Below are 22268 nucleotides of genomic sequence, written 5' to 3'. Positions count from 1 at the left end.
TTCTCTGCTGCCAATGACTGGAACGATTTGCAAAAATCACTGAAGCTGGAGTCTTATATCTCCCTCTCTAACTTTAAGCATCAGCTGTCAGAGCAGCTTACTGATCACTGTACCTGTAAATAGCTCACCCAACTACCTCATCCCCATATTATTACTTACCCTCTTGCACCCCAGTATCTCTACTTGCACAGCATCACTCCAGTGTTAATGCTACATTTGAATTATTTAGCCTCTGGCCTGTTTATTGCCTTACCTCCCTACTCTTCTACATTTCCACACACTGTACATAGATCTTTCTATTGTGTAATTGACTGTACATTTACATTACATTTAAGTCATTTAGCAGACGCTCTTATCCAGAGCGACTTACAAATTGGTGCATTCACCTTATGATATCCAGTGGAACAACCACTTTACAATAGTGCATCTAACTCTTTTAAGGGGGGGGGGGGGGGGGTTAGAAGGATTACTTTATCCTATCCTAGGTATTCCTTAAAGAGGTGGGGTTTCAGGTGTCTCCGGAAGGTGGTGATTGACTCCGCTGACCTGGCGTCGTGAGGGAGTTTGTTCCACCATTGGGGTGCCAGAGCAGCGAACAGTTTTGACTGGGCTGAGCGGGAACTGTACTTCCTCAGAGGTAGGGAGGCGAGCAGGCCAGAGGTGGATGAACGCAGTGCCCTTGTTTGGGTGTAGGGCCTGATCAGAGCCTGAAGGTACGGAGGTGCCGTTCCCCTCACAGCTCCGTAGGCAAGCACCATGGTCTTGTAGCGGATGCGAGCTTCAACTGGAAGCCAGTGGAGAGAGCGGAGGAGCGGGGTGACGTGAGAGAACTTGGGAAAGTTGAACACCAGACGGGCTGCGGCGTTCTGGATGAGTTGTAGGGGTTTAATGGCACAGGCAGGGAGCCCAGCCAACAGCGAGTTGCAGTAATCCAGACGGGAGATGACAAGTGCCTGGATTAGGACCTGCGCCGCTTCCTGCGTGAGGCAGGGTCGTACTCTGCGAATGTTGTAGAGCATGAACCTACAGGAACGGGTCACCGCCGTACATTTGTTTATGTGTAACTCTGTTTTGTTTTTTACCTTTATTTAACTACGCAAGTCAGTTAAGAACAAATTCTTATTTTCAATGACAGCCTAGGAACCGTGGGTTAACTGCCTTGTTCAGAGGCAGAATGACAGATTTTTACCTTGTCAGCTCAGGGATTCGATCTTACAACCTTTCGGTTACTAGTCCAACGCTCTAACCACTAGGCCACCTGCAGCCCGTGTTGTTGTTTTTGTCGCACTGCTTTGCTTTATCTTGGCCAGGTCGTAGTTGTAAATGAGAACTTGTTCTCAACTGGACTACCTGGTTAAATAAAGGTGATTTTTAAAATGTTATTATGTATGTGTTTCTTATTATGGTAGAGAAGTAATGGAGGATGTGGGAGGAATTACAGCAGTAGGGTAGTAGTCTGAGTCAATGTGCTGATTGATTTTTTTATACTCTGCACACCTGAAAGCAGTAGCACTTACTGTGATGAAAGGTCTCTAGATTGATTTTCAAGCAATGGTCACTTTTTGGATATGTATATCAAACCTGACCACATGCTGTTGGCCAAAGAAGGACCATTTGTCCCAAATAAATATTCTGAATAAAAACACTTATTAAACATGTATTGCACAAACACACACTCATACATGTTTACATTGACATTTTAGTCATGTAGCAGACACTATTATCCAGAGCATACATTTTCATCCTTCTTTTTTTACATACTGGTCCACCATGTAAATTAAACCCACAACCCTGGTGTTACAAGCGCAACGCTCTACCAACTGAGCTACACGGGACTCACGCACACACAGACACACACAGACACACACACACTGTATACCGTACAATCCGGTATTTAGTGGTTGAGTAAATGGCCATGATATTTTAGTGAGTGCTATTTCCTGAGCACCATTTTTTCTCTCCTATTGGCTTTTCCTCTAAATTTCCCCTGGGACACTGTCCCTGGGTTTGGTTCCATGTCAGAGACACAGCAGCCATGATAGCTCATCAGGCTTCTGCTCCATTATTGGCACCGGTGCGTCATATCCTCTTAGCAGTTATCCTCTTAGGCTGTGTACCAAATGGCACCCTTTCCCTATACAGTGCACTAACCAGGGCCCATAGGCCCTGAAAACCTTTATGCTATTGGTCTGGAACAACCTGTTTTGACACCTTGTGATTTTACTGGCTTACATTAAAAAAAACTTTTTGCTATTGATATCAAAATCATAAAACTGAAAAAAAATTGTCGTAATTAGTGAAGGCAGTTGGACATGACAATGTTACAGAAGATAATGTCATTATCATAATGCTATGGTAGCGCTGAAAGATTTAACCTTATCCCTCCTCCCCCACCTACTCAGCAGACACAATCACCAGCTCACTAAGTGCCATGTGACAGATTATTCTCTCACACACACACTTTGGGAACATTCGAGCAGAGCACTTTGTCAGGTCGTTGGGCATCGTTGGTCACCGCCTTCCAAAGTGTGTTGCATTATGGGATATAAATTGTCCAACTTGCGCCTACAGACGACTGCATGAACTTTACAAAAATCATGTTATCAAAGGTCATGAAGTTTTGACTGCTGTCCACTACAAGTTTCTGCAGTTGCTCTTCACTGACTTCATCCTGCAGCAATCACCTGCATTGTGGGATGATCTTTTGTCAACCAATCAATAGTTTTTTTTGGTTTGACTTGTTTGGATATACAAATGAATGTGATATTTGAGGCTCTCTCTCACTGATTGATTGTACAATGTACACACACATATTTCAGTTTGTGAGTGCGTGATCTGGGTTTGGAGAAGAAAACCTCCCATTAATGTCCGACTTTCGGTTGTCAGTTGCACCTCTCCCTGAGTTTCGTCTACAGTCGTTTGCTTTAGCCTTACAACTCAAACACACCCATTCTCTTCTCCACATTCATCATACCCACTCTCCACATAGACAAGGGAGGCACTGCAATTGTTGAATCCCCTCCCACACAAACACACCCACACCTGCTCTCAATTTCTTTTAACCATAGAAACAGATGTATTGTATACTGTCTCACACCTACAGACATGGACCAAATCCCTCCTGAAAGTATCCCTTTTCCAGTCCTAAGGTTGAGAAGAGTAACAAGTAACAGACATGTTAGAGTATTGTATCATTTTCAGCTCCTCATCAGACTATAGATTTTGGGTCCCTTCCATTACTAATTCATGTTACGGGTCGACCCTCCTTCTCCTTGCAGGAAACCTGAGCTAGATCAATAGGAATGACCTTAGGCTGGTCTGGGCAATGTTCAGGAGAGTGAACACAATCAAATCAAATACTTTTATTTGTTACATGTGCCGAATAAAACAGGTGTAGAGCTTACTTATTTACTTAAGAAAATATTTACTAAATAAACTAAAGTAAAAAAAATACAATAAAAAGTAACGCAATAGGCCTCCCGGTGGCGCAGTGGTCTAGGGCACTGCATCGCAGTGCTAGCTGTGCCACCAGAGATTCTGGGTTTACGCCCAGGCTCTGTCGCAGCCGGCCGCAACCGGGAGGTCCGTGGGGCGACGCACAATTGGCCTAGCGTCGTCCGGGTTAGGGAGGGTTTGGCCGGTAGGGATATCCTTGTCCCATCGCACACCAGCGACTCCTGTGGCGGGCCGGGCGCAGTGTGCGCTAACCAAGGTTGCCAGGTGCACGGTGTTTCCTCCAACACATTGGTGTGGCTGGCTTCTGGGTTGGATGTGCACTGTGTTAAGAAGCAGTGCGGCTTGGTTGGGTTGTGTTTCGGAGGACGCATGGCTTTCGACCTTCGTCTCTCCCGAGCCCGTACGGGAGTTGTAGCGATGAGACAAGATAGTGATTACTAACAAATGGATACCACGAAATTGGGGAGAAAAAGGGGGTAAATGTTTTTAATAAATACATTAAAAAAAAAAGAAAAAAAAGTAACACAATAAAATAACAATAACGAGGCTATATAAAGGGGGTACTGGTACCGAGTCAATGTGTGGGGGTATAGGTTAGTCGAGGTAATTTGTACATGTAGGTAGAGGTAAAGTGACAATACATAGATAACAAACAGTGATTAGCAGCAGTGTAAGAAGAAGCATGGGGGGGGTCAATGCAAATAGTCCGGGTGGCCATTTGATTAATTGTTCATCAGTCTTATGGCTTGGGGGTAGAAACTGTTAAGGAGCCTTTTGAAACTAGACTTGGCGCTCCGGTACCGCTTGCTGTGCGGTAGCAGAGAGAACCATCTATGACTTGGGTGACTGGAGTCTTTGACAATGTTTTGGGCCTACCTCTAACACTGCCTAGTATATAGGTCTTGAATGGCAGGAAGCTTGGCCCCAGTGATGTACTGGGCCGTACGCACTACCCTCTGTAGCGCCTTACAGACAGATGCCGAGCAGTTGCCATACCAGGCGGTGATGCAACCGGCCAGGATGCTCTCAATGGTGCAGGTGTAGAACTTTCTGAAGATTTCAGTCTCCTGAGCGGGAAAAGGTGTTGCCGTGCCCTCTTCACGACTGTCTCGGTGTGTTTGGACCATGATAGTTTGTTGATGATGTGGACACGAAGGAATTTGAAACTTTCAACCTGCTCCACCACAGCCCTGTTGATGTGAATGGGGGTGTGTTCAGCCATCCTTTTCCTGTAGTCCCCAATCATCTCCTTTGTCTTGCTCATGTTCAGAGCGGTTGTTGTCTCTGACCTCCCTATAGGCTGTTTCATCATTGTCGGTGATCAGGTCTACCACTGTTGTGTCGTCAGCAAACTTAAAGATAGTGTTGGAGTCGTGCTTAGCCACACAGTTGTGGGTGAACAGGGAGTACAGGAGGGTACTAAACTCACACCCCTGGGGGGCCCCCGTGTTGAGGATCAGCGTGGCATATGTGTTGTTGCCTACCCTTACCACCTGGGGGTGGCCCGTCAGGAAGTCCAGGATCCAGTTGCAGAGGGAGATGTTTAGTCCCAGGGTCCATAGCTTAGTGATGAGCTTTGTGGGCACTGTTGAACTCTGAGCTGTAGTCAATGAACAACATTATCATATACAGTGGGCTCCAGAATTACTGGCACCCCTGACTGGCAATGCACAAACGATACTTAAAAAATATAAACAATATAATTACAGAGATAAACTCAAAATACCAACATGTGAGAAATACTGTACTTTATTAATGTTTCAATGGAACCAACCAAAATCATACAATTATTTAATACGAAATAAATTGAACCAAAATCAAGGTTTCATAATTATTGGCACTCCTCATTTAGTACTTAGTGCAACCACCTCTGGCAAGGATAACAGCATGGAGTCTTTTCCTGCAATGTTTGACAAGGTTAAGGAACACATTTGGAGGGATTTTGGACCATTCCTCTATTCAGATCCTTTCAAGATCCATCACATTCTTGGGCTTGCGCTTATCAACTGCCCTCTTCTACTCAGCCCGCAGGTTTTTGATTGGATTGAGGTCCGGCGACTGAGATGGCCATGGCAGAACATTGATTTTGTTGTCACAGAACCATTTCTGTGTGGATCTTAAGGTATGTTTCGGGTCATTGTCTTTTTGGAAAGTCCAACTACGGCCGATGCTGTATCTGACCAAAACTTTCAATTTTGGTCTTATCTGACCAGAGCACCTTCTTCCAGTCATAATTTAAATGACATTTGGCAAACTCCAAGAGCTTGCGTCTATGTCTTGTGGTCAGAAAGGGCTTTCTTCTGGCAACCCTTCCAAAAAGCCTGTGGTTGTGGAGGTGGCGTCTGATGGTGATTTTTGAAACCTGCTGACCCCAAGACGCCAACAAGGCCTGCAATTCTTTCACAGTGATTCTTGGGGATTTTGTTGCTTCTCTCACCATCCTCCTTCCTATCCTGGGGGGCAAAATGCATTTGCGTCCTCTACCTGTGAGGTTTTCAACTGTTCCATATCTTTTGCATTTTTAAATAATTGCCCTGACAGTGCTCAGTGGTATATTCAATCGTTTGTGGATCTTCTTGTAGCCATTACCAGATTTATGAAGGTCTACGACCATCTGTCTCTTTTGAACTGCCAGTTCTTTTGTTTTCTTCATGGTGTTGGATGACAGTGGGATATTGAATGTGTGTTACCTCATTTTTATACCCTAGTGAAACAGGAAATGATGTAATGGCTCAATATAGTTCCTTAACTTAGATAAACTTAAATAAGTGGCCTTAATTTGTGGTTTAATTTATTTACAATAATCTTTAAGGGTGCCATTAATTGTGAAACCTTGATTAGGAGGACATTGATTTTTAATTAAATTATTTTGGTTGGTTCCATTGAAACATTAATAAAGTATCGTATTTCTCACATGTTGGTATTTTGAGTTTATCTCTATAATTATATTGTTTATATTTGTTTAAGCATTATTTGTGCATTGCCAGTCAGGGGTGCCAGTAATTTTGGAGCCCACTGGAGATGTTTCTTTTGTCCAGGTGGGAAAGGGCAGTGTGGAGTGCGATTGAGATTGCATCATTTGTGGATCTTTTGGGGCGGTATGCAAATTGGAGTGGGTCTAGGGTTTCTGGGATATGATGGTGTTGATATGAGCCATGACCAGCCTTTCAAAACACTTAATGGCCACCGACATGAGTGGTACGGGGCGTTAGTCATTTAGACAGGTTACCTTCGCTTTCTTGGGCACAGGGACTATGGTGTTCTGCTTGAAACATGTAGTCATTAGAGACTCGTCAAGGAGAGGTCGAAAATGTCAGTGAAGACACCTGCCAGTTGGTCCGTGCATGCTCTGAGTACACGTCCTGGTAATTCGTTTGGCCCCACGGCCTTGTGAATGTTGACCTATTTTAAGGTCTTGCTCACATCGGCTACGGAGAGCGTGATCACACAGTCGTCCGGAACAGCTGGTGCTCTCATAAATACTTCAATGTTGCTTGCCTCGATGCGAGTTTAAAAGGTATTTAGGTCGTCTGGTAGGCTCACGTCGCTGGGCAGCTTGCGACTGGGTTTCGCTTTGTAGTCTGTAATAGTTTGAAAGCCCTGCCACATCCGACGAGCGTCAGAGCCGGTGTAGTAGGACTCAGTCTGAGTCCTGTATCGATGTTTTGCCTGTTTGATGGTTCATCTGCGGGCATAGCGGGATTTCTTATAAGCGTCCGGATTAGTGTCCCACTCCTTGAAAGCAGCAGCTCTAGCCTTTAGGTTGGTGCGGATGTTGCCTGTAATCCATGGCTTCTGGTTGGGATATGTACGTACGGTCACTGTGGGGACGATGTCGTCAATGCACTTATTGATGAAGCTGGTGACTGAGGTGGTATACTCCTCAATGCCATTGGATGAAACCCAGAACATATTCCAGTCTGTGCAAGCAAAACAGTCCTGTAGCTTAGCATCCGCATCATTTGAGCGCTTACGTATTTACTGGTACTTTCTGCTTTAGCGTTTGCTTGTAAGCAGGAATCAGGAGGGTAGAATTATGGTCAGATTTGCCAAATTGAGGGGGAGGGAGAGATTTGTATGCGTCTCTGTGTGTGGAATAAAGGTGATCTAAAGTTTTTTTCCCTCTGGTTGCACATGTGACATGCTGGTAGAAATGAGATCAAACTGATTTAAGTTTGCCTTGCACATGCGCATGTTGATTTTGTCCCCCTACACCAGATGCGATTAGGACACACAGGTTGAAATATCAAAACAAACTCTGAACCAACTATATTAATTTAAGGACAGGTCAATAAGCATTAAGTGTTTCTGGTCATTTAGCTAGCTAGCTTGCTGTTGCTAGCTAATTTGTCCTGAGATATAAACATTGGGTTGTTATTTTACCTGAAATGCACAAGGTCCTCTACTCCGACAATTAATCCATATATAAAATGGTAAAAGGTTGTTTTCTAGTAATCTCTCCTTCCTTCAGGCTTTTTTATATGGCTGTTGGCAACCAACTTTAAGGTGCATTACCACTATCGACTGGAGTGTGGACCTCAGTTCATCTTTCAATCACCCACGTGGGTATATACTCCAAAAAACAAATGAGGAGATGGCATGTGAATATATGCTCCTAAAAACCAATGAGGAGATGGGAGAGGCGGGACTTGCAGCGTGTTATGCGTCACAAATAGAACCAAGTTCTATTTTAGCGCCTGGCTACTCAGACGCTCGCAAGCGTTGTGGGTGCAGTGATTGAATAATATGTATGTGTACATTTATTTTGCAACGGTCGCGACGCGAGCGGTGTGGTCAGCATGTTAGTGCCAGCATCGGTTTGTGGTGGTAAATAGATGGCTATAGCATGCTTGACATTTAAAGGTCATTTCCAATTGAGCCTACATCTGCAGCGTTTACCTTGAATACAATCTGCAAACTTTGAAGATGGAATCCGCAGTATGGGAATCAGCGCCACTGTCTGCCTAACGGCCGTTGTTGTCGTTTTTATTTAGTTGACAAAGCAGAGCTGGCGAATGTCTCGCATCGTGGTAAAAACAATTGTAGTACATATGCTCGCTGTTCTATCGCGCACGCAATAATGACAGAGCGGAAAAAGCCTAATTATGCAAGCTAATATAAGACATAGATCAACAAACAAGGGGTATGTAATTGATGTATTTTATTGTGAGATGGGGAGTCATAAAAAAACAAAAGCAAAAACTATCACTATAAAAATGATTGTGGATTAAAACAGGGACATATAAAAAGAGGTTGTGGCCTTGACATAGCAGACATACAAAGTAACAAATTGGCACAAATAAAACAAAAAAGGTCAATATTATTTTGGCTTGGCAAAAGGACAGATTCATGGTTATGGATCATCTGTCAAAACAACAGCACACTCATGCTATTAGACATACAGTTAGTTCTCAAAGAGTTTCAGTAGCTTCATATTAAAGTGGGCAAAAGGTCAAAACTAACATGAGAATTAATGGATGCAGGAAGGCAACATGTTCAAATTTCCTGCTTGTGGGGTGTGCTGACAACTTGAGATAGCAGTACATTTTATTTTTGTTCTAAAACATACTTCAAAATGCCAGACTCTTTTATGTTCCAGCTTTGTTGTAGTCATTTTACCTTTCAAATTATTTTCATACTAAAATATATTATTGTGTTAATACAAACTACAGTATTGTACACTACACTGTAATAAATAACCATAAAGAAATATAAAAAAATAAGACACATAAATACAAAAGTTTTCTATAACTAAACAGATAACCCATATCATTGGGAATGGTAATAATACCGACATTGCTGAAAACATACAGTACACACATTTAACATATACAAAAAAACATCAACAACATAATAATACTGACAGGTAAAAAATATTGTCTGAATAACCATTCTGGTATCATATTTGCCTACTTTTGTTACCTGAAGAGAGAGAGTTTCACAAGTGTTAAACAAGTGCACTGGGACTGGACTGGGGAAAAGGATACATTTCAAGGCAGGAAATACTTCAAAATCATGTTTCATCATCCCGTTACAAGTCCTTTTTGCCGTTGATTGCTCTGATTATAAAAGAGGCAGATTTTTATCTCAAATATATAATTCCAGTCTAAATTATAATTCATGGTAATGCTATCTTCTACAACATCAGGACTAGTGGTAGTGAGCCAAAAACAGTATATCAACTCAGAGTTGACATGTTTGAGCTACTATCAAATCTGGGCCTTGAAACAACCTGACAACAGCTGCTAAGGAGAAACAGCAGTATGCAATGGCACTTTTGATATGCATGGTGTATTTTTTTTATATATATTTTTTTGCATAAGGCTGGGAGTGGGAATAGGGTCCAGGGCTTAAGGGTCAAATGATCTCTACTTACTAGGCCTAGATCATGAATGTTCTTCTTTATTCTTCTGCTTGATCTGATTCAGTAATGATGAGAACAGATTTATTAAATGAACAAAACGAACTAACAAAACATTTAGAACAATGTGTCATTGCAGACTTGTGTACCTCCTTCCATACTCCCCTTGACGTCTTCTTCATCTATAAGGTAATAATCAACTACTGGAACATCATCATGGCTGAACTTCATCACCTCACCATAGTTTTCATCTTTAAGGCTCACAATCCATGTAAAACAAACAAAAGGTATGCTAACATTATCAGCTAACGTGCTGATGCTGTATACTGTAGGTCTAGTGCGATAATACTGAAGGGTAGACAACACATAACTGTTAGAGCCATAAGTAAACCAAGCCACTTGTAGTGCACAGGATCTTTTTTTCCTCCAACTTAATAAAATACTGATTTTTTTGTTCATTGGCAATAAAAAGGTATAGAAATCTCTCCCAACTGTACAGCTTTTTAAAGGTTAAAATATGAATAATAACACTGATAAAAAGAAATGACCCAAGGTTGTTTTAGTAATAAAACATTATCTAAAACGTGTCGGTTCTAGCTTACAAAGTCTGTATAATGCATTTTTTGTCTTTAAACTTTGTTTTTGATTTTTACAAATACATTTTCCAACACTGAAAATTGTTTCTCCTTCTGTGGAGTAAGTCACTAGTATTTTTTTCAGGCACACCTGGATTCATACACAGTAGTGAACTGAAATGCATCGTCCGTCAGAGCAACCCAAACGTTATCCCTTTCCTCTCCCCCAACGTCATGGGGAGAAAAAGGATCCTTCCATTTCATAGAGGAAGAAATACAGGTCTGCTTCCTCCCTGTTTTATTTTGTATCTCCTTTCGCTCTGGTCGGTGTTTGATTCTAGTCTTCTGAAACAGTGTTCCCGTTTGTTTCACCTTCATTCTCTTTCATGACCTCCCCTGATTCTTCCTTCTCCTCTGAGGTCACCGCTTCCTCTGTGTCCATTGTCTCCTCCTTCACCTCCTGAGCCTGCTCTGACTGCTCCTCCTCCACCTCCTTCTCAGCCTGCTCCTTCTCTCCTCCATGTTCCTCCTCTTTCTCACTGTTCTCCTTCACCTCCTCTTGCCTTGTATGTGCCTTTTCCCCTGTAACCTCCTTTTCTTCCTGCTCTTCCTTTACTTCAAACCCCACTACCCCCTCCTCTTCCTCTTCTTCTCCTTCCTCCTCTTCACCCCCTACCACTATTCTCTTCACTTCTTGCTCTTCCTCTTCTTCATTCTCTCCCCCCTCCTGACCAGTGTCTTCTCCCTCCTCCTCTCTTCCCTCCTCCTCGTCCCCTCCCTCATCTCCTATCCGCACCACTTGTATATCATCCATATCCAGAACGCTGTCCGGATCTCCCTCCACCGCCTCCCCTGCCACTGTCTCCATGTCCTCATCACTCTCCTCCTCGTCCTCCCTGGTGCTGCTCCCTCGCTCGTCAGAGTCCAGGTGGGAGGGAGGGGAGGAGGTGGGCCTGCTGTCTGACTGCTCCTGCTGCTCCTCTCCCAGGCCCAACCCCACGGGGCTCTCAATCTCCAGCACTTCCTCCCCTACACCTCCCTGACCTCCCCCCTGCGCCTCCTTCTTGCAATAGGAGTAGCGGTGGTTCATGTGCTGGGAGTAAGAGCCTGAGTGAGAGAAGCGCTTGCCACACTTGTCGCACTGGTAGGGTTTCTCTCCGGAGTGGAGACGCATGTGTTCTATCAAGTGGTGCTTGTGTTTGAAGGCCTTCCTGCAGATGCCACACTCGTGGGGTCTCTTGCCTGTAGCACGGGAGAAAATAAATATACAGTAAATAAAAATATATCTCAGACAGAAATTGATAAATCATGTCAAATTGTTGTAATTCCCCAGACAGGTGTGCTTGTGAAACGGTTGATATTATAGCGCCAAAGGTCGGGGAAATCTATATTATTTATCATCACGTATCCATGGGAAATATCTTAAAACAACACACAACAAAAGAGCAAACCTGACCAGAAATGCTTCAGGGTTGAAGGCTGAACATTACACCAACGAGAGGAACGGGTAGTTCCAGGCTAAGTGAAGTCACTTGGATGTAAAACGGTGGTTCTACGCCAGGTATCAAAGTCATAAAGACAGAACGCCTCAGAGTAGGTTGACCTGTGCTTGGCCACAACACTACCCATGTTCTCATGTAAAATTACTAACAGAGCTCTTTTGCAACATCCCTCCAACATTTCATATGGGAAGGTAATGTCGTTGGCAGGGGGAGCTTGGCGGCAAGCAATTCCCAGGCTTTACAGCGTGTGTGTGTTTGAATGAGTCTGTGTATGTGTTTGTGTGTGTATTGGATAAAAGCTACCCAAGATTGTGTGTATGTGTATTGGAGGTGTCTTCCACCCTTTTGCAATACACAATAGTAATAACAACACTGCAGTCAGTCTGTGTGTGATTTCTGAAATTACCCCCTTCAGTTTCACTTTGCCTCATATTTCCCTGAGGTTTCTCTGGAGAGGTGCAGTAAGGATGATAATCAGTAGGTATGAAATGGAAGAAAACAGTCTGAAACGGGGAGGTACTATCTAAACATAACCAATAACAAACACTCGCTTTCATTTTCAGTTGCAAAGGGATTCGCTACGTTGCACCCTAATGAACATGACCCAGATTTGATTGATCTAGTCCCCGACGTACCTGTGTGTTCGTATTTATGTCGGAGCAGAGAGCTGCTCTTTTGGAAGATCTTGTCACACAGGTCGCAGGCGTACATCCCACTCTCCGTCTTCCTCATCTTCTTCCTGGAAGGGGTGGTGTCTGAGTCATTCTGCTCCTCCATGGTAGACACGCCCTCTGAGCTTGTGTCCTGACGCTCCTCCTGAACAACAAATATAAATACATGTGAATATACACTCGGCCATTTTATTAGGTACACCACCCCATTCATAAAAATGGTTCGCTCCTACAGACAGTGAGTCATGTGGCTGTGGCTTGCTATATAAAGCAGGCTGACAGGGACTGCATTTCAAACTCAAAGTAGACAACCCTCGGCCCTATAATGATGTTTAACATCGTCACATTCCGAGTGTACCTTAAATGTCCCTTGCCAAGCGAGGGAGAATGATGATCGGAGAGGTAACGTCCTTGGTGGAAATCTGGAAGTTGAGCTTAAAAGCAACCAACTTAAAGCGATTAATGTACCTACTAGTAAGCCAACATATCTTGCTAGCACTCCTGTCAGGTAGCTAGCTACAGTTACCCATAGCTGGCAAGCTAGTTTTATACTTTGGTCATTTATTCCAATACATTTCAGAATTCCCCAAAATATGTTTATGAATCTAGCTATGTTTTATAAGCTCCTCACTATGAGACTAAGCCAATTTGCCAATGGTAAACTCAATGTCTGTATATATTTTTTAGCAAGCTAGTTTCATATTTTTTTCCTGACATGCCGAAAATGCAGCCTTGTTGATTAATTTGACACTTTGCGGCCACCAGAGTTTGACACGTGACTACAGTTTGCTACTTTTAATTGTGGGTTTGCTACATTGAATTGTGGGTCATATCAACCCCACAAGTGACCAAAGTTGTTCACTCGCTCCCTCGAGCTAAATCGAAGGGGCAAGGTAAGTGAATTGGACCACTTAAGATGGCAATGGGGATGGGGATGGGGATTAAGATGGGGATTCCCCCGAGGGAAAGTGGCTAGCGCAATAGCTGAGGGGGTAAAAATAAAGTGTTTGAACTCCAGCCAGGCATTTAGTTACTGTTTGATTGAACATTCGAATGAGCAGAACGAGTGACCTAAGCAACTTTGAGCATGGTATGATCGTCGGTGCCAGCCGCAAGTTCCAGTATGTCACAACCGGCCAGCCTCCTGGGCTTATCACGCACGACAGTGTCTAGGGTTAGCGAGAATGATGCGACAAACAAAAATCATCCAGTCAGCGGCAGTCATGTGGGGAAAAAACAGCTTAATTATGAGAGGTCGAAGGAGAATGCCAAGAATCATGCAAGCTAACAGGCGGGCCACAAACAGGCGAATAACGGCACAGTAAAACAGTGGTGTGCAGAACGGCATCTCGGAACGCAAAACTCATCAGTTCTTGTCATGGATGGGCTATTGCAGCAGACGACCACACCGGATTCCACTCCTATCAGCTAAAAACAAGAAGAAGAGGCTCCAGTGGGCATGCGATCACCAACACTGGACTCCCAGTTTCTGATGCGTCATGATAAAAGCAGAAAAAGGATTTGATGTAAGCAGCATGAGTCCATGGCCCCATCCTGCCTGGTGTCAACGGTACAGGCTGGTGACAGTTTTGTAATGGTGTGGGAAATGTTTTCCTGGTACACATTTGGTCCTTTGATACTAACTGAGAATCCATGTCCCGAAGAATTCAGGCTGTTCTGAAGGCAAAGGGGGGTTCGACATGGTACTAGATTGGTGTACCTAATAAATTGGAGTATTTGTTATATAATGTATTAGAAAGAGGTGTGATTATTATAACGATCTGAGCTGATGTTCTGCCTCTCCTCCTTGGGATAGAAGGGAATAACATCAAATCAAATTTTATTGGTCACATACAAGTGATTAGCATGTTATTGCGGGTGTAGCGAAATGCTTGTGCTTCTAGCGCCGACAGGGCAGTAATATCTAACAAGTAATATCTAACCAATTGCACAACATATACCCAATACACAAAAAGCTAAGTAGGAATGAATTAAGACTATATACATACGGACGAGCGATGTCAGAGCGGAACAGACTAAGATACCGTAGAATAGTATAGAATACAGTATATACATATGAGATGAGTAATGCCAGATATGTAAACATTATTAAAGTGACTAGTGATCCATTCCTTAAAAAGCACTTCATGATGACAGAGGTGAGTGCTACTGGGCATAGTCATTAAGTTCAGTTACCTTTCCCTTCTTGGGTACAGGAACATTGGTGGCCATCTTAAAGCATGTGGGGACAGCAGACTTGGGATAGGGAGAGATTGAATATGCCCGTAAACACACCAGCCAGCTGGTCTGCGCATGTTCTGTGGACGCGGCTAGGGCCTTGCGAGGGTAAACACGGTTAAATGTTTTACTCACGTTGGCCACGGAGGAGAGCCCACAGTCCATGGTAGCGGGTTGCGTCGGTGGCACTGTGTTATCCTCAAAGCGTGCGAAGAATGTGTTTAGACTGTCCGGAAGTAAGACGTCAGTCTCGGCGACGTGGCTGGTTTTCCTTTTGTAGTCCGTGATTGTCTGTCGTCCCTGCCACATACGTCTCGTGTCTGAGCCTTTGAATTGCAACTCCACTTTCTCTCTAAACTGACGTTTAGCTTGTTTGATTGCCTTGCGGAGTGAATAAATACACTGTTTTTATTCTGCCATATTACCAGTCACCTTGCTATGGTTAAATGCGGTGGTTCGCGCTTTCAGTTTCGTGCGAATGCTACCATTTATGCACGGTTTCTGGTTAGGGTACATTTTAATAGTCACCGTGGGTACTACATCTCCTATAAACTTCCTTATAAAATCATTATCAATAATCATTAGATTATTTTCGCAAGCTACCTGGAACATATCCCAGTCCACGTGATCAAAACAATCCTGAAGCGTTGATTCCGATTGGTCAGACCAACGTTGAATAGTTCAAAGCACGGGTACTTCCTGTTTGAGTTTCTGCCAAAAGGACGGTAGGAGCAAGATGGAGTCGTGGTCAAATTTGCCAAAAGGAGGGCGGAGGAGGGCCTTGTAAGCATTCTGTAAGTTTGAATAGGAATGGTCGAGTCTTAGCAGCGCGAGTAGTACAGTCGATATGTTGATAGAACTTCGGCAGCCTAGTCCTCAGATTTGCTTTGTTAAATCCCTAGCTACAATAAATGCAGCCTCAGGATATGTGGTTTCCAGTTTGCATAAAGTCCAGTGAAGTTCTTTGAGGGCCGTCGAGGTAACGGCTTGAGGTGGGATATAAACGGCCGTGGCGATGACAGAGGAGAATTCTCTTGGGAGATAATATGGTTGGCATTTAATTGTGAGGTATTCTAGGTCGGGTGAACAAAAGGACTTAAGTTCCTGTATGTTTCTAGAATTACACCATGAGTCATTAATCATGAAACACACCCCTCCACCCTTCTGCTTCCTGGAGAGATATTTATTCCTGTCTGCGTGATGTACTGAGAATCCTGCTGGCTTTACCGACTCCGACAGACTATTCCGAGAGAGCCATGTTTCCGTGAAACAAAGGATGTTACAGGCCCCGATGTCTCTCCAGAAAGAAATCCTTGCTCCATGCTCATCAACTTTGTTATCCAAAAACTGAACATTAGCGAGTAATATACTCGGAAGTGGTGGGTGATGTGCGCACCTCCTAAGTCGAACCAGCAGGCTGCCTCGATTGCCTCTCCTCCGCCGGCAATGTTTTGGGTCGGCCTCTGGAATAAGTTCAATTGAACAAGTTCAACAGAGGGCGGCAGGTAGCCTAGTGTTTAGAGCATTAGGCCAGTAACCGAAAGGTTGCTGGATCGAATCCCCGAGCTGACAAGGCAAAAATCTGTCATTCTGCCCCTGAACAAGGCAGTTAACCAACTGTTCCCTGGTAGGCTGTCATTGTAAATAAGAATTTGTTCTTAACTGACTTGCCTAGCTATATAAAGGTTAAATAAAATAAAAAAATTGCTCTGGGGAGAGTGAATAAAGGATCTGCTCCAGGGAAGTTGTAATGCTGGTAGTTCTGATGAGTTACCGCTGCTCTGATATCCAATAGTTCTTCCCGGCTGTATGTAATAAAACAAAACATTTCCTGAGCTAATAATGTAAAAAAAAAAAATACGTAAAAAAACTAAAAGTGCAAAGTTTCCTAAGAGCTAGTCGCGATCCTGCCATCTCTGTTGGCACCATCTTACTTATAGATATGTAATTTACGTGAATCTAATTTACGTCACAATCTTTGCATTCTCTCAACCAGCTTAAAAACAAAATGTGCCAGGTCAATGACCCAACACACCTCCAGGCTGTGTAAGGGCTATTTAACCAGGAAGGAGAGTGATGGAGTGCTCCATCAGATGACCCGGCCTCCACAATCACCCGACCTCAATCCAATTGAGATGGTTTGGGATGAGTTGGACCGCAGAGTGAAGGAAAAGCAGCCAATGCTCAGCATATGTGGGAACTCCTTCAAGACAGTTGGTAAAGCATTCCAGGTGAAGCTGGTTGAGAGAATGCAAAGAGTGTGCAAAGCTGTCATCAAGGCAAAGGGTGGCTACTTTGAAGAATGTGTAACACTTTTTTGGTTACTACATGATTCCATATGTGTTATTTCACAGTTTTTATGTTTTCTCTATTATTCTACAATGTAGAAAATAGTAAAATAAAGAAAAACCCTTGAATGAGTAGGTGTGTCCAAACTTTTAACTGGTACTGTATTTAATATAGTGTTTACTGTTTTTAAGTATCAATTCTAACAGTAGTACAGTAATACAGTTATGGAGAAGCCTGGAGAAGTAGTTTCATTGTCTGATTAAAACAGCAAACCAAATGTGCAGGACAATAATACAAAACAAGTGATATGGAGCTAAAATGGATTTATAACTGATTTAGTTTTAAATGGTCCATTGGTGTGTCATTCTGTTTCCCAGGAAAAAGAGAGTATCAGGAAGGGATGGTGTAGGTAGGCTGACTAATACCACTTCCTGTTTATGGCTCTCAGGGAATCATAACCTCGCCATAACAATTTCACAGTTAATCTTTTACTGGCTGAGTGAAAAATACCATCATGATGACATCATCCCACCTTGGTGTGTTGGCCCTGAAAACCAGTCCTTACCCTCATCATGACTCATCAATGGTGAGTAAAAACTTTTCATGAGCGTAGGCTACGGCTGAGTTGCAAATGGCACGGCATCCTATTCCCTTTTGACAAGGACCCATACAGCTCTGATCAAAAGTAGTGCACTATATAGGGAATAGGGTGCCATTTGGGACACACAAACTACTTTTGAGTATTCAGCAATGAGAGACAGAGAGAAAGAGGAAGTGTGGCAGGCAGCATCATCATTAAGGAACTGATATACAATAGCTTTATGGACAGCTATGGGTTTTAACAAGGCATGCTCTATGCCAATCCACTTAATAGTTCAACATAATGCAACAACAAGTCAATGGTGAGACAGGAGCCTGTGCGTTTAAACAGATTCCTACAGATCAATAGGTCTCTACAGTAAGTGCTGCCTCATGTCTTCTGGCTGGGTGACAGCAGCAGCAGCTCAGGTCTGTGCTCGGGGAGTGATGGCTCTCACACATCTATCCATCATTATGGATTCATTACATGTCCTGGCTCTGACTTTACCACTGTATTAGAGTTTGCTGGCAGAATTCAGCACTTTCTGTATAATGTAGAGTAATTTATTAGGCCAGTTTCCTCTGTTGTATAGCATTGTCAAAACATTTTGACACTAACACTTTTAGTCATTTTGAAATGTTTGGCAGTATACTCTAGCATGAATACCCACTTAATATCCTTCTACTATTTCTCCCTACATCCCTGAGAGAGAAGGGAAGAGAGAGAGCATGAGAGAGAGAATGATCGAGAAGAGAGGAGAGCTAGGTCTTCTCACTAGAGTCCTGTCCACCTTTCCCCCTCTCCTCCTCCCCCCAGCGCTGAAACAAAACAGTTCATCACAGGAGACACAGACAGTGGTGCCAAAATACCACCACCTCCACCCAGAGCTACAGGAGAGAAACTCATTCAGCTGGGAGAGTTCCCAGCTCAATAGGTGGAGCTTAACCTTCTCAGTATGGCTGAGCTGTAGTGGAACAGAGCCAAAAGAATTGAAGCACTAAAGGGGCAATAGACTGACTCCTGAGTGTTGAGGCCGTGTTGTTTCACTCAAAACAAATAAGACACGGGTAGAATGAAAAATAGGAGGAATGATTACATCTCAGAACTTCCCATTCTTCCAGCACCTCCTCCCTCACTAAACCTGAGCCAAGTCAGGCATTGAGTAACAAGCAGCAACATACCAGACGAGGGACTTAAGCAAGAGAACATGATTCTCAGTCATGCACCTGCAATACCGATCATGGTAGACTGTTTCCATGTAACAGGGTAATTTTCTCTAACCGGCAAACACATTCAAATACATGTAGTTAAGGCCATACACACAGCAGATGATTTTCTTGCAACTGACTGAATAAGAGCATCTGCTATGTAAAAGACCAAAATGTAATGTAAATGTAAACGGCTGCTTTCTCTTAGCTGGGTTACTGTAAAGAACTTTGACTGCTGCTTTGAAAAGAGCTATACAAATACATTTAAATTACTGATTGATTGATCCACTGATTAACAAACCTTGATGCCGTTGATCTGCAGTGTGGTCTTCTCCTGTGTCTCTGTCCCTGCAGGGCTGCTGGCTGTAGCTGTAGTGGTATAGGTGTAGGCCAACTGCGGGATGAGGATAGTCTGGTTGTTATTGGTGGTGAGCGCCCGGAGGCAGGGCACACCCGTGCTGCCCTGATCAGTGATGGCATAGATGGTCCCGCTGGGCAGCTGAGTGGTCATGATGCTGATGGGGTTGGCACTTTGTGGGCCGGCGGTGTACAAGGACAAGGTTTGGCTAGTCACGTGGTGGCCTGCGGCGCTGGCAGAGAGCGGACGTTCTTTCTTGGTTGTGCAAGTCTTCGTCAAGTTCAGGGGTTCGTCCTGATGGGAGTAAACAGTGGCTTGGTAGGAGGCCGCGGTGGCAGCGGTCTCCTCTCGGGTGGGCTTTGGTAGCGACAGGTCCAGGGGGACCTCCGTGCTGTCTGGGGAGGAGGGTTTGGCTGGGACGGGCCCCCCGGTGGTCAGGTTTAGTGGTGTAGGGGAGGCCGGGCAGGGCCCAGAGCCGTTAACCTCAGCCGGAGTGGCCTCAGCTGGGCTGGACTGCATCAGGGTGGGGCTCTCTGTGTCCTGCTCTGATCTTACTTTAGGGGACACAACAATGGCCCCATGACACTCAGACAAGGGCCCCTCTTCCTCAGACGGAGGGGTCGGGGCCCCTAGTGAGACCTGACCGCTCTGCATCTTGTCAAACCACTTCTTGACTACGTCGGCAGGCAGGCTGACCGAGTCGGAGATCTTGCTGAGCTCCTCCTTGGTGGGCTCAACATTTAAGGCGAAGTAGGCCTTGAGGAGAGACAGAAGGTTCTTGGGCTGGTCCCCGAACCCCTCAGACAATAATGAATCGATGGCAGACTTTGATTTGTCCCCATTGATCCTGAGGCCTGAGGCTTTCTTACAGTGCTTGAGTGTGTGGAGAGCGTCCAGACCATCGGGGCACTCGTTACAAAGCAGGCAGGTCTTAGTAGTCTCCTCTTCCATCTTCTCCTCTTTGCTCCTGGGGGGCCTGCTAACTGTCAGGTCCTCTGGGAGTTTTTGCTGGGTCTTGCTGGAGGGCTCTGTCTGGGCCTGGCCTGGTGTTGTAGCCAGGGTCGGGGGCTCCTTTTTCAGGTTCTGGGCAGTGAGCTGGGTGTGTGTCTGGCTGGGGTCCAGGCTGTAGTTGATGATGATCTTGGTGGCGTTGCCGTCCTGACCCATAATGGGCAGACTGATGGCTGAGATGAGCTGCTGGTGAGGAACACCTGTCGCCCCCATGCCAGTCCCCGCTGACTTAGCGTTGTTCTCCAACATCTGTCTGATCATGTTACTGTCCACCGCCACCTTCAAGATTAAGATGAAAATGGTTTGTGCATTGTTTAATAAATCATTGTACAAATAGCAACAACAAGCGCATTACAAGTATTTCATGAATTCTAAGTTGTATTTTGGTATTCTATTATGATAACCATTAACTGTTGCAAAAGCAGCAGCTGCTCTTCCTGGGGTCCACACAAAACACGAAACATGACATAATACAATACATTAATAGACAAGAATAGCTCAAGGACAAAACTACATCAATTTTAAAAAGGCACACGTATCCTACATATCAATACATATACACAAACTATCTAGATCAAATAGGGGAGAGGCGTTGTGAGGTGTTGCTTTATCTGTTTTTTTAAACCAGGTTTGCTGTTCATTTGAGCAATATGAGATGGAACGGAGTTCCATGCAATAACGGGTCTATATAATAAATACTGTGCGCTTTCTTGAATTTGTTCTGCATTTGGGGACTGTGAAAAGACCCCTGGTGGCATGCCTGCTGGGATAAGTGTGTGTGTCAGGGCTGTGTGTAAGTTGACTATGCAAACAATTTGGGATTTTCAACACAATGTTTCTTATAAAAAGAAGAAGTGATGCAGTCAGTCTCTCCTACAGTCAGTCTCTCCTGTACTTGAATTACAAATACATTATTAAATACAGAGTACTATTTTTAGTCCTATTACAAATGTACAAATCACCTTCAAGACGTTCTGTAGGTCTGCCAGGTTGATGCTGATCGGAGAGACCAGGCCCATGGTGGGGAGCATCACCGCCTGCACCGCGCCCTGCAGGGGGGCAGCCGCACCCCCGTTGAACACCCCTCCTCCGTGACCGTTCACTCCTGTTGCCCCCGCTGCTGGAGACACTACCATGGGCTTGTACTCGTAGTCCATTGGCTCGCTCTTGATCTGGTTGAGGGGTAGTTGTTCCTGCAAGGGTTTGTCTCGGATCTGGGTGTGTGTGGTGGAGGAGGGCGAGGCGGGCATGGCTGGGGATGGGCATTGGGAGGCCTTTGCGGGCAGGGGTCGGCCGTTGACTGCTGAGATCACGCCGATGCACTTCTTACTGCTGATGTGGGAGCTGTAGGAGCCGGAGTGGGAGAACCGCTTCTTACAGTTGGAGCACTCGTATGGCTTCTCTCCTGTAGGGACAGACACATACACGCACACACACACACACACACACACACACACACACACACACACACACACACACACATACAAGACCTCCATTAGGAGCAGAAGTAAATGAATAAACCTCCCAGGGAAAAAGGGTCTAATGCATTTCAAAAATGCTTAAACGCTGAGGTAATGGCACCATTGGGAAATACTCTTTAATTGTTGGCCGGCGCGCCAACACAAACACAATTATATCACATTAGGACAGAGCACAATGCTCTGAAACTCAATCAAGGACACATAAATACACAGAGTTACTAAACATAAATATTTGTTTGACGGAAACAGAAACATCTGGGCGGATGGCGTGGCCAATAGTAACTAACTTCTACAATTACCCCAACCCTTTTCCACATTAAAGAATACACACGCACACGCACAAACACACAAACAAACAGGGCTGCCATGGTGACTGAGGGGTCCACTCACCGCTGTGGATGCGTAGGTGCTCTTTCAGGTGGTGCTTGTACTTAAATGCTTTTTCACATTCAGTGCACTTGAATTTCCGGTTGCCCCCCGACTGTGTCATGTGCCTCTGTCAGACACAGGAGGAAAGGCGGGAGGGGATGGTCAGTCA

At 44.4% G+C, this 22268-nt stretch overlaps 1 protein-coding gene across 2 annotated transcripts in view; it reads right to left on the bottom strand.

Annotated features, from left to right (window-relative positions):
• Positions 1–8602: 8602 nt before the first annotated feature.
• Positions 8603–22268, bottom strand: part of LOC139532064 (zinc finger E-box-binding homeobox 1-like) — an 87467-nt gene continuing 73801 nt past the window's right edge. For both annotated transcript variants that reach the window (XM_071329188.1, XM_071329189.1), the window contains exons 5-9: positions 22121–22226; positions 21212–21654; positions 19182–20528; positions 12530–12710; positions 8603–11634 (exon numbers count right to left, since the gene is read on the bottom strand). In XM_071329188.1, coding sequence (XP_071185289.1) covers positions 10730–11634; positions 12530–12710; positions 19182–20528; positions 21212–21654; positions 22121–22226 — 2982 coding nt within the window. In that variant the 3' untranslated portion in view covers positions 8603–10729. The remainder of the gene's footprint in view (positions 11635–12529; positions 12711–19181; positions 20529–21211; positions 21655–22120; positions 22227–22268) is intronic.

Source organism: Salvelinus alpinus, chromosome 10 (assembly GCF_045679555.1).
Source record: "Salvelinus alpinus chromosome 10, SLU_Salpinus.1, whole genome shotgun sequence".
Taxonomy (NCBI): Eukaryota; Metazoa; Chordata; class Actinopteri; order Salmoniformes; family Salmonidae; genus Salvelinus; species Salvelinus alpinus.
Note: the sequence above shows the minus strand (reverse complement) of the source record. Positions and strands in the feature narration are given on the sequence as shown.